Genomic DNA, 13,518 nt, shown 5'->3' with positions numbered 1-13,518 from the left:
TCTCTGAACTCCACAGAAGGGGCTCAGATCGCTGGGACACACTTGGCAACGGTTTCTGTCCCCTATTCTGTATTTTTCATACCGAGAGAGGAATAGTTTACTTTTTACAGTATGTTATGGAACCAGCAAAGAAAGATTCACATAAATTTCTACATATTCGTCTTGCTAAAGCAGGCAAGTTGACGTCAACACTCTAGAAACTCTTCTCCAGGAAAGGTGGGAAAATGCATGGTTGATGGTTAAATTTCAGTACTGAGTTGACGTGAATATGCTCTTTAATCATCCAAGTGTATTTGGCTGCCAAATGGGAAACTCTGCCATAGGCTGCAGGGAGGCAAGGGCTGTGAAAGGTTGTTTTGCTCTTTGAGGTTTTCCCTTAATCGTGAGCCTAGTCCTTAATGCTGTCTGTAGCTCTGTGCTTTGACTTCATTCATTCTTTCAACCTAAAAAGAATATGCTAGAGGCTTGAACAGTAATACAGGTCTTTACCGTAAATTTTCTTAGAGAGGCAGCAAGGAGCTTTAAAGTCCATAGAAAGCTTTCTGAAATCCTCCTTAGACAGTGTTCCTCTTCTCCAATGTTTCCTTTCACAGAATCGGCTGAAAGGCTCTCCCCTCTCTCCAGGATGCCCCTTCCCCTCTCCTCCCTTCTCCCTGTTGTCTTCATCTTTCTCCTCCAGCCCCCCTCCCAAAGCCTGCTTTGTTCCAAGACTCTCCCAGCTGCCTGCAGCCCTGGGGAAGTGGAGCTGGTCTTACCTGGGATCGTTTTCCTTTTGGCAACTAGGCACATTACCTGGATTCTGCATCTCAGAGAAGAACCCAAGTGATAACTCTGTAAGAGGAAGACTTCCTCCTTTGGGATGGAAGGGAGTTAGGCAGGGATGGATGCTATAACACACACTAATACTTTGTGTCCTTATCACTCTCACACACACACACAGACACACACACACACACACACACACACACACTGCTTTTACCACATTCTAAAGAGGAAGATACCTGATTCATAGGTGGATGTTTGCAGTCGCTAGAGAATATGAGAAAGAAAATTAACTGGAAATGTCTCTTCTGGTCCTAGGAATTTGAAGCCTATGTAAATGCTTCCGGAGAGCATGGAATTGTGGTTTTCTCTTTGGGCTCGATGGTCTCAGAGATTCCGGAGCAGAAAGCTATGGAAATTGCTGATGCTTTGGGCAAAATACCTCAGACGGTAGGAAGATTCTATATGCTTTCTTTATATCCATCTTCACAGGAATTCTAACCCCAGGCTTTCAGTACCTAAATTAATTCTATGAGTTGGGCTTTAGACTTGGGTTTCCCTGCCACTTCCCAATTATTAATCCAAAGTTGGTTTTATTTTTTTTCTTTTGCAATCTCATTCTCAGCTACTCTGTTAAACCATGATCCACTTCTTGAGGAGGCCTCCTTCTCGCTAAGTGACTCAAAAGTATATTAAAATTTACTTTTAAGAATAATTGGTGGGGGCAGAGTCAAGATGGCGGAGTCAAGATGGCGGTGTAGGAAAACGCGGAGATCACGTCTCCCCACAAATAGATAGTTTCCCAGAGGCCAGCAGGGCACCTGAGGCTCAGGGAGACGTGAGGAATCCCTGAACAATCGGGTAGGACCTGGGGGAAGACAGGGGGGCGGGGAAGGGGAAGCCAGACAGGATGGGTGCCCCTGGGGGGGTGGCTGGGTGAGGGGGGAGCTTCCCGCGAGGGCCTCTTGGGGTCTGGGGAGATCAGGAAACCACAACTGGGTTTCTCCCACCCAGGAGGCCAGGAAGCCTGCTGAGCTCCCGGGCCTGGGAGCCTGCTGGGCTCCCCAGCTGGGTCCTCCACCCTCCAAGGCCCCCTCAGGGCTCCCTAGGTCCTTGGGGTGTGGAAAAGAGGGAGGAGGGTTGAGGAGGTGGAGAGGCGGAATGGTGGGGGTGGGGGATTTGAGATCAGGGATGGGGAGATGAGAGGGCGTTTCACCTGCCCTCTTGGCCAGGGAGGCCGACTGGGCTCCCGGGCCTGGTCCTTCACCTTCAGGGTCCCCCTGTGGCTTGTGGGTCCTGGGGGCATGGGGGGGGGGGTGCTGGGGTTGGGGGGAGGGAGGGAGGCAGACGGTGGGGGTGGGGAGGGATTTCTCCAGATCAGAAGAATAGGGGAGGCGCCCCCGGGGTATTTCTTCCGGGTGGGTCCTCTACCTTCCAAGGCCCCTCTCGGCCGTTGGTCCTACAAGTATAGGAGGGAAGCAGTGGCGGGGGGAAGAAGAGAGGCAGAAGTGGGGAGCTACCCTCCGGTATCAGAGGATCGGGGAAGGAGCAGAAGGCATTTCCGCTGCCCACTGGCCCGGGAAGCCTGCTGGGTTCCCGGGCCTGGTCTCCAACTCTCCAGCGTCCCCTCCCAGACATGTTGGTCCTGGGGGCATGTAAGCGTGGCAGGGGAAGAGGAAGAGAGGCAGACGGGTGGTGGGACATTCCAGGATCAGAGGACCAGGGGAGGTGCGGAGGACCTTTCCCCTGCCCACTTGGGCCCAGTGAGCCTGCTCAGTTCCTGAGTCTAGTCCCTCAGTCTCTGGGGCCCTCTCCAGCTGTGTGAGTCATACAGGCATGGGAGGGAGGAGAGGGGAAAAGGAAGAGAGACAGACAGTGGTGGGGGGGGGGGACCTTGCAGGACCAGAAGATCAGGGGAGACTCTGTGGGAAATCTCCCTACCCACTTGGCACCAGCAGGCCTGTTGTGCCCCCAGGCCTGGTCTTCGGTCCTCCAGGGGCCCCTCTAGGTCTCACTGGTCCTAAGGGTGTAGAAGGAAAGCAGGGGAGAAGAGGAGGGGTGGGTGGGGAAGGGGGCCTTCTGGGATTGGAGAATCAAAGGAGGTGGGGAAGGTAATTCCCCTGCCCACTAACTCTGGGAAGCCTGCTAGGCTCACAGCCCTGCTCTTTCACACTCCAGGGCCCCCTCCAGCTGCTTGGGACCTAGGAGAGTGGGGAGCGGGGGAGAGGAAGAGAGATGGACAGGGATGCTATGAGACTGGGAGATTTGGGGAAGTGCCACAGGTATTACCCTAGCTCAGTTGGCCCTGGGAAGCCTGTTGGGCATCAGAGTCTGGTCTCCTGCCCTCCAGTGCCCCATGCAGCTGTGAGTGTCCTAGGGGAATAAGAAGGAGGGGTGAGGAAGAAGACAACCCAAGGGGGAGGGGCCCTCCGAGATTGGAGGGCTAGGGGAGGTGCCTAGCATTTCTCCCACCAGCTCGGACCCACGGAGCCTGCTGAGTACCTGGACCTGGTCCTTTGCCCCCAGGATCAGAGGCATTCATGGGCCCCTCTGCTTTGTTGGGCCTAAGCCCCATTCCCCACCACCCCCAGGGCCTTTTCTAAGCATAGGCCCTGCCCATTGCCTAAAGCCCTACCCCCACCCTTCTCTAAGCCACGCACCCACAGCCAAGGCCATTTCTGGCTTTTTTTTTCCTCTCACTTCGGCTATTGCAGTTGTTTTACCTTCCAGTTGTTGCTCCATCTATTTTTTAAAAAAATTTTTTTCTAACATACCTGTTAGTTTCCTATTCTTACCATATTTTTTATATTGCTATTTTCTGCTGTTCCCTTTTCCTTTTTTTAATTTTTTTCATTTTCCTGCTCTACATGGCTTGTGGGATATTGATTCACAAGCCCAGCATCAGGCCTGAGCTCCTGAGTTGGGAGCTCTGAGTCCAAAACATTGGACTAACAGGGAAACCCAGTTCCCAGGAAATATTCATCAGAGTGAGGTCTCCTAGAGGTGCTCACCTCAACACAAAGACCCAGCTATACTCAACAGCCTACAAACTCCAGTGCTTGAAACCTCAGGCCAAACACCCAGTGGGACAGGAACATAATCCTGCCCATCCTAAGTGGGGGGAAAATGAGATGACAAAAAAATATGTCACAGATGAAGGAGCAAGGTAAAAATACACAAGACCAAATAAATGAAGAGGAAATAGGAAAATTGCCTGAAAAAGAATTCAGAGTAATGATAGTAAAGATGATCCAGAATCTTGATAACAAAATACAGAAAATACAAGAAACAGTTAATAAGGACTCAGAAGAACTGAAGAACAAACAAACAGTAATGGACAACAAAATAACCAAAATTAAAAATACTCTAGATGGTATAAACAGCAGAATAACTGAGGCAGAGGAACAAATAAGTGAGTTGGAAGATAGAATGGGGGAAATAACTGCCACAGAGCAGGAAAGAGAGAAAAGAATAAAAAGAATGGAAGAGAGTCTCAGAGGCCTTGGTGACATTAAGTGCACCAACATTTGAATCATAGGCATCCAAGAAGAAGAATAAAAAAAGACATGGTCTGAGAAAATATTTGAAGAAGTAATAGTGGAAAACTTCCCCAACATGGGAAAGGAAATAATTACTGAAGTCCAAGAAGTGCAGAGAGTCCCATACAGAATAAACCCAAGGAGAAATACACCGAGGCACATATTAATCAAACTAATGAAAATTAAACACAAAGAAAAAATATCAAAAGCAGCAAGAGAAAAGCAGCAAATAACATATAAGGGAAAACCCATAAGGATAACAGCTCATCTTTCTTCAGGAACTCTGCAGGCCAGAAGGGAGTGGCAGGATATATTGAAAATCCTGAAAGAGAAAAACCTACAGCCAAGAATACTCTACCCAGCAAGAATCTCATTCAGATTTGATGGAGAAATCAAAAGCTTTCCAGACAAGCAAAAGTTAAGAGAATTCAGCACCACCAAACCAGCCTTACAACAATTGCTAAAGAAACTTTTCTAAGCAAGAAACACAAGAGAAGGAAAAGACCTACAAAAACAAACCCAAAACAATTAAGAAAATGGTAATAGGAACACACATGTCAGTAATCACCTTAAATGTAAATGGATTAAATGCTCCAACCAAAAGACACAGACTATTTGGATGGATACAAAAACAAGAGGCTTATGCATGCTGCCTACAAGAAACCCACTTCAGACCAAGGGACACATATAGACAGAAAGTGAGGAGATGGAAAAAGATATTGCATACAAATGGAAGTCAAAAGAAAGCTGGAGCAGCAATACTCATATCAGACATATTAGACTTTAAAGTAAAGACTATTACAAGAGACAAGGAAGGACACTCCATAATGATCAAGGGATCCATCCAAGAAGAACATATCACAATTATAAATATCTATGCCCCCAACATAGAAGCACCTCAATACACAAAGCAAATGCTAACAGCCATAAAAGGGGACATTGACAGTAATACAATAATAGTAGGAGACTTTAACACCCCACTTACATCAATGGACAGATCATCCAAACAGAAAATAAATAAGGAAACTCAAGCTTTAAATGACACATTATATCATCTCGATTTAATTGATATTTATAGGACATTCCATCCAAAATCTGCAGAATACACTTTCTTCTCAAGTGCACACGGAACATTCTCCAGGACAGATCACATCTTGGGTCACAAATCAAGCCTCGGTAAATTAAAAAAAAAAAAATTGAAATCATATCAAACATTTTTCTGACCACAGCACCATGAGACTAGATATCAATTATTACCTGAAAAAAATTGTAAAAAAATACAAACACATGGAGACTAAACAATATGCTGTTAAACAACCAAGAAATCAGTGAAGAAATCAAAGAGGAAATCAAAAAATAGCTAGAAACAAATGACAATGAAAACACAACAACCCAAAACCTATGGGATGCAGCAAAACCAGTTCTAAGAGGGACGTTTACAGCAATATAGTCCTACCTCAAGAAACAAGAAAAATATCAAATAAACAACCTAACCTTACACCTAAACAATTAGGGAAAGGAGAATAAAAAAACCCCAAAGTGAGCAGAAGGAAACAAATCATAAAGATCAGATCAGAAATAAATGAAAAAGGAAATGAAGGAAACAATAGCAAAGATCAATAAAACTAAAAGATGGTTCTTTGTGAAGATAAACAAAATTGATAAACCATTAGCCAGACTCATCAGGAAAAAAAGGGAGAAGACGCAAATCAGCAGCATTGGAAATGAAAAAGGAGAAGTAACAACTGACACTGCAGAAATACAAAAGATCATGAGAGACTACTACAAGCAACTATATACCAATAAATTGGATAACCTGGAAGAAATGGATAAATTCTTAGAAAAATACAATCCCAAGACTGAATCAGGAGGAAATAGAAAATATGAACAGACCAATCACAAGTATGGAAATTGAGACTGATTGAAAATCTCCCAACAAACAAAAGCCCAGAGCCAGATGGCGTCACAGGCGAATTCTATCAAACATTTAGTGAAGAGCTAACACCTATCCTTCTCAAACTCTTCCAAAATATAGCAGAAGGAGGAACACTCCCAAATTCATTCTATGAGGCCACCACTACCCTATTACCAAAACCAGGGAAAGGTGTCACCAAAAAAGAAAATTACAGGCCAGTATCACTAATGAATATAGATGCAAAAATCCTCAACAAAATACTAGCTAACAGAATCTAACAGCACATTAAAAAAATCATACACCATGATCAAGTGGGGTTTATCCCTGGAATGCAAGGATTCTTCAATATACACAAATCAATCAATGCGATACATGATATTAACAAATTGAAGGATAAAAACCATATGATCATCTCAATAGATGCAGAAAAAGCTTTTGACAATATTCAACAACCATTTATGATAAAAACTTTTCAGGAAAAGGGCATAGAAGGAAATTACCTCAACACAATAAAAGCCATATATGAGAAACCAAAAGCCAACATCGTTCTAAATGGGTAAAAACTGAAAGCATTCCCTTTAAGAACAGGAAGAAGACAAGCGTGCCCACTCTCACCATTATTATTCAACATAGTTTTGGAAGTTTTAGCCACAGCAATCAGAGAAGAAAATGAAATAAAAGGAATCCAAGTTGGAAAAGAAGTAAAATTGTCACTGTTGCAGATGACATGATATTGTACATAGAAAACCCTAAAGATTCTACCAGAAAACTGCTAGCACTAACCGATGAATTTAGTAAAGTAGCAGGATAAAAAATTAATGCACAGAAATCACTTGCATTCCTATACACTAGCAATGAAAGAGCAGAAAGAGAAATTAAGGAAACTCTCCCATTTACCATTGCAATAAAAAGAATCAAACACCTAGGAATAAACCTGCCTAAGGAGGCTAAAGATGTGTACGCAGAAAACTATAAGACACTGATGAAAGAAGTCAAAGACGACACAAACAGATGGAGGGATATACCATGTTCTTGGATTGGAAGAATCAATATTGTGAAAGTTACTATCTTACCCAAAGCAATTTACAGATTCAATGCAATCCCTATCAAATTACCAGTGGCATTTTTCACAGAACTAGAACAAGAAATCTTACGATTTGTATGGGAAACAAAATACCTCGAATAGCCAAAGCAATCTTGAGAAGGAAAGATGTAGTGGGTGGAATTAGGCTTCCTGACTTCAAACTCTACTACAAGGCTACAGTGATCAAGACAGTATGGTACTGGCAGAAAAATAGAAACGTAACTCAATGGAACAGAATAGAGAACCCAGAGGTAAACCCACACACATATGGGCAGCTTATCTTTGACAAAGGAGTCAAGAATATAGAATGGAAAAAAGACAGCCTCTTCAACATGTGGTGCTGGGAAAATTGGACAGCTACATGTCAAAGCATGAAATTAGAACACTTCCTAACACCATACACAAAAATAAATTCAAAATGGATTAAAGACCTAAAGGTAAGGCCAGACACTGTAAAACACCTAGAGAAAAACACAGGCAGAACACTCTATGACACACATCAAAGCAAGATCCTTTTTGACCCACCTCCTAGAATCATGGAAATAAAATCATGAAGAAACAAATGGGACCTAATGAAACTTAAAAGCTTTTGCACAGCGAAAGAAACCATAAAGAAGACAAGAAGACAACCCTCAGAATGGGAGAAAATACTTGCCAATGAAGCAACGGACAAAGGGTTAATCTCCAAAATATATAAGCAACTCATGCAGCTTAATACCAAAAAAGCAAATAACCCAATCCACAAATGGGCGGAAGACCTAAACAGACATTTCTCCAAAGAAGACATACAGATGGCTAACAAACACATGAAAAGATGCTCAACATCACTAATCATTGGAGAAATGCAAGTCAAAACCACAATGAGGTATCACCTCACACAGGTCAGAATAGCCATCATCAAAAAATCTAGAAATAATCAATGTTGGAGAGGGTGTGGAGAAAAGGGAACTCTCCTGCACCATTGATGGGAATGTAAACTGGTACAGCCACTATGGAAAACAGTTTGGAGGTTCCTTAAAAAACTAAAAATGCAACTACCATATGACTCAGTAATCCCACTACTGGGCATATACCCATAGAAAACCATAATCCCAAAAGAAACATGTACCATAATGCTCATTGCAGCACTAGTTACCATAGCCAGGACATGGAAGCAACCTAAATGCCCATCAAGAGATGAATGGATAAAAAAGATATGGCACATATATACAATGGAATATTACTCAGCCATAAAAAGGAATGAAATTGAACTCTATGTAATGAGGTGGATAGACCTAGAGACTGTCATACAGAGCAAAGTAAGCCAGAAAGAGAAAAACATACCGTATGGTAACTCATATATATGGAATCTTAAAAAATGGTACTGATGAATCCAGTGACTGGGCAAGAATAAAGATGCAGATGTAGAGAATGGACTTGAGGACACGGGGCTGGGGGGGTTGGGGGGTGAAGGGGAAGCTGGGATGAAGTGAGAGAGTAGCATAGACATAGATACACTACCAAATGTAAAATAGATAGCTAGTGGGAAGTTGCTGTATAACAAAGAGAGATCAACTCGATGATGGGTGATGATTTAAGGGGCCAAGACAGGGAGGGTGGTAGGGAGTTGCGGGAGGGAGGGGATATGGGGATATATGTATAAATACAGCTGATTTACTTTGGTGTACCTCAAAAACTGGTACAAGAGTGTAAAGCAATTATTTTCCCATAAAGAGCTTAAAAAAATAAAATGAGCAGGATAGTATTTCTTCATACTGCATAAGAATATTTCTCCAATAAGCTGTTGGTTAGGACCCTGGATTTGTTTCTCTTATTTCCACTTTTATAATTCTATGCCCACTCATTTTATTAAGTAAACCTTCTCTTGAAGTGCAGAAAAGTGAAAAAATCATAAATGTACATCTTGATGAATTTTCACAAATTCTCAAAGTGAACACAGATTGGAATCAAGCCTCTGGAACAAGACACAGAATGTTTCCCAACCCTAGAAGGCTTCTTAGTCACTATACCTCCCATGCTTGCCAAGTTTATATTCATTCAGAGACTCCACTTTCTAGCTACTATCGGAGATGTATTGTTTTGTTTTAAAGTTCGTATTATGTTCCTAAAAACTTTTTTGTTTGTTTGTTGTTGTTGTTTCTACAAGGTCCTGTGGCGGTATACTGGGACTCCACCACCAAATCTTGTGAAGAATACAAAACTTGTCAAGTGGCTGCCCCAAAATGATCTGCTTGGTACGTGGGGAGGATTTGATGTGTAGGTCAAACCAAGGTTAAATTAGGAGCATGGCTCAGGCAGGGCTATTCTGAAGGATTGTTTAGCTGGAAAATATGGCCAGTGACATCTCAACCCACCTTTGTTCTGCATGTTTCTGCAAGGGCCACATGTGTTTGGCACAGGGTCCTGAGAGTGCTTTCAGAACCTAGATGAGGTGAGATTGTGAAACTCAGTGGCTTGACTGCTGGCATCCCTCCCTGTTTTGCTCTTCAGGTCACCCAAAGGCTCGGGCCTTTATCACACATTCCGGCTCCCATGGTATTTATGAAGGAATATGCAACGGCGTTCCCATGGTGATGATGCCCTTGTTTGGTGATCAGATGGACAATGCGAAGCGCATGGAGACCCGGGGAGCTGGAGTGACCTTGAACGTCCTGGAAATGAGTTCGGAAGATTTAGAAAATGCCCTGAAAACTGTCATCAATGACAAAAGGTAAGAGAGAAGCTACCAAGGAATGCTACTTGTATTTTGGCCATTGCTTCAGAATAAATATTCCAATGTGAAAACAAATACATTCAAGACCTTGATGTAAGGTAAGTAAGATGATTTGGGGGTTATTATAATTCACTTCATAAAAGCTGCTTTAATTCCTATAAAATTTATCATAGAAATGATTTTAAATATATGATTTCCCCTGGTATACTTAAAAGTCCAATTTATAAAAAAAATAATATCAACATACTAGATGTCTGACCTGTAAGTTCCTGCAAAGGGAGAAGTATTCCATTACAAGTAGCATAGTGTCCATGAGATAAAAACAAACCAGGTGCTTAAAGGTATGGCTTTTCCCAGCACTGAAACCTGTGAGAAATTTTGTCCATGGGGGTTTATAAATGTGTGTGTGTGTGTGTGTGTGTGTGTGTGATGTGATATGACGAAAGCTTATAATAAAAGCAAAGTCAAGTTTGTTCAAATGTGGCTCTGAAAACGATTCAAAAGGCAAAAGCCATCAGATCAAATGATCTCTGCATGAACTTTATTGTATTGCTGTCAATTGCTACAAGTAATAAGCTGGTCAATACCTTATGGGAAGAAGTGACAGCAGGAGTGGACTTCAGCCAACATCAGCCATGTGTGTGAGTGTGCATGCACACGTGTGTATGTATTTTTGAGAGTGTCAGGAACCTTCACCCATACTTGCTTCATTTTGAAGGAGGATAGATGTGAAAGGACTGCAGTGCGTTCAGATGGGAGGACACTCTGCACATGGGGACACTGAGCCTGGACGAGGGAAAATGGGCGAGAAACGATGGTGCTAACATGTGTGTGATGTTAGCCTTCCCAGAGCACTTGGTGTGGTTCTTGTTCCTGTTGGCTCTGGCAGCCCAGCTTGTCAGCAGCAGCTCGTGGTGCTCACACATCACTACAATTAAAGCCTGATTTCTTTCCATATGTTGCAAAATCAGTTTTGCGGTTCATGTTAGTGATGTAATTTTGACCTTTTTTTCAGTGGTATGGACAACTACTTGTAACCTAAAAGTGACTTGGTTGAAGTTCTCTGCTATATTATTATTTTAAAAAAACACTAATCAGTCAGCTTAAGTTACTAACTTCATCTATTCATTTCTGAGCCATCTCTGTGAATCTCCAAGTTCCCAGCACTCTAAGCTGGGACTGGACTTATGTAAGATAAAGAGAAGTGGAAAAATTTCCAACATCAGATTATTCAACCAGGCCGTATCAGGTGCTCAATCAATATTGAATGAATGCATGAAAGTCCAAGAAAATCTATATTGTATAAGAGAAGATTTATATAAAAGGAAGATGTTTATCAGAATCTATGGCCAAATATTAATAGTACATTATCATCACCTATCCAAATAAAATTTGGATGTATTCAAGGACAGTGATGATCATAATTGCTCCTGAATAAGCATCTCTCCTTTCTCTTTCTTCTCTTTTCCCCTTGCCTTCTCCTTCTCCTCTTCCTCTCTCCTCTTCCACTTCCTTCTCTTTCTTCTTTTAGTGCATCCATACTAAGGGTTGAAGTATCTAACCCATTTTGGATTCAGAGATTCTGACTCAGCTATCAACACAGTCCAAAGTAAACAGGACTCCTTATTTTTTCTTTACCAGGCTGCAAAAACACTGCCTCATGCAAAATTTAGCATTTGGAGAGTTTGATGTTTCACCAATTGAATTGAAAGTATAGCAGTGTCTTGGAGATGGCACTAAAAATGTCTTTTTCTTTGGTTAGAAGTGATTGTTTACAATCTCATTGAATGGGAAATGATTAAAATTTCTGAGATGACCTTTTCCTTTATTTCTATATGTTGTTACCAAAAAAGTATGATCTGATTTCCTACAAAGAGAGCACTAAAAAGAAAAGAAGAAGAGCAGAAAGCAAGTTTCAAATAATTTAAAATTACAATTTTGGCTTCCAGTTTATCTCCCACCCCCTCACTGCATGGCATGGGGCATCTTACTTCCCCAACCAGGGATCCAACCCACACCCCCTACAGTGGATGCTCGGAGTCTTAACCACTAGACCACCAGTGCCAGGAAAGTCCCTGGGTGCCAGTTTTCTTTCTTTTCTTTTTCTTTCTTTCTTTCCTTCCTCCTCTTCCCTTTCTTTCTTTCTTTCTTTCTTTCTTTCTTTCTTTCTTTCTTTCTTCCTTCCTTCCTTCCTTCCTTCCTTCCTTCCTTCCTTCCTTCCTTCTCTCTCTCTCTCTCTCTCCCTTTCTTTCTTTCTTTTTCTTTTTCTTTCTTTCTTTCTTTCTTTCTTTCTTTCTTTCTTTCTTTCTTTCTTTCTCTCTCTTTCTTTCTCTCTCTCTCTCTTTCTTTCTTTCCTACTTTCTTTCTTTCTTTCCTACTTTCTTTTTCTTTCATAAAGAATATTTTGTGTGTGTGTGTGTGTTCTTTTCTGGTTCCAAGAGAAAGTCTGTCAAGTTTGGGAAATCCGGTAGCGTTCCTAACTGGAAGCAAGCATAGAGGGAGGATGGTTCACTACTGTCAGTGTTCCAGGCATTCACAGAACTGTCTTTGTGTTCAGCTACAAGGAAAACATCATGCGCCTCTCCAGCCTTCACAAGGACCGCCCCATCGAGCCTCTAGACCTGGCTGTATTCTGGGTGGAGTTCGTGATGAGGCACAAGGGGGCGCCACACCTGCGGCCTGCAGCCCATGACCTCACGTGGTACCAGTACCACTCTTTGGATGTGATTGGCTTCCTCCTGGCAGTCATACTGACGGTCATCTTCATCACCTTTAAGGGCTGTGCCTTCGTCTTCCGGAAATTCTTCGGGAAAAAAGGGCGTGTGAAGAAATCTCATAAATCCAAGGCACACTGAACGCTGTGGTGGAAACCTGCAGAAAGAGTCAGGTTAAATTCATGTTATGCTTATTCAAGAAATACTTTGCCAGAAAATGATGCCCCAGAGTGTGTTTTAAAAAGCAAAAGTGATCAAATGGAGATATCTGAGTATCTTTTCTGCCCTCCTCCTGTATCTTTATTCTGGACTTTACTTGCCATCTTTCAGATGACTTGCTAAGAGGGTTGGCTGGCTAGGTTCTTCCTTCAACCTGCAACACTTTTCCTACTCAGAAATGGGGCTTGTTTGGGAGCCACGGCTGCACACCCACCACCACCCCCACCCCTAGGATGACAGTTGTAACCTCCTCTTCTGGCATCTGTAGACGGTTGTGATAGGTTCCTTCACCAATAATGTCTGGTTCCAAATTATGCTCGTGCTTCACAGATGTCGCTTTGTGCATGTAAAGAAGGGAACGTCTATTCCTTGTACTTGATATGATGTGAATGAATGGTATAGATTCTGACTTGGTGGGGAGAGAGTGGTATACAAAATTGATGGGTGATGTACCTGAGCAGATAATCGCTGCTTGTGCCAAATGGATCTGAATTTGACAAAAGCCTAAATTACAGCAACTGGCAAGTGTATTTTCTCTGATGTAATAACTAAAACATATTAATAAATTCATA

The 13,518-nt window shown here is 42.5% G+C and overlaps 1 protein-coding gene across 4 annotated transcripts in view; it reads left to right on the top strand.

Moving 5' to 3' along the window:
• Positions 1-13,518, top strand: part of LOC130858127 (UDP-glucuronosyltransferase 1-6-like) — a 97,768-nt gene extending 84,250 nt beyond the window's left edge. For all 4 annotated transcript variants that reach the window (XM_057744017.1, XM_057744014.1, XM_057744016.1 and 1 more), the window contains exons 2-5: positions 1,081-1,212; positions 9,447-9,534; positions 9,791-10,010; positions 12,571-13,518. In XM_057744017.1, the coding sequence (XP_057600000.1) occupies positions 1,081-1,212; positions 9,447-9,534; positions 9,791-10,010; positions 12,571-12,868 (738 nt within the window). In that variant the 3' untranslated portion in view covers positions 12,869-13,518. The remainder of the gene's footprint in view (positions 1-1,080; positions 1,213-9,446; positions 9,535-9,790; positions 10,011-12,570) is intronic.

This window comes from Hippopotamus amphibius, chromosome 8 (genome assembly GCF_030028045.1).
Source record: "Hippopotamus amphibius kiboko isolate mHipAmp2 chromosome 8, mHipAmp2.hap2, whole genome shotgun sequence".
In the NCBI taxonomy this organism is placed as follows: domain Eukaryota; kingdom Metazoa; phylum Chordata; class Mammalia; order Artiodactyla; family Hippopotamidae; genus Hippopotamus; species Hippopotamus amphibius.
The sequence above is the reverse complement of the archived record's forward strand: the minus strand, read 5'-3'. Positions and strand labels throughout refer to the sequence as shown.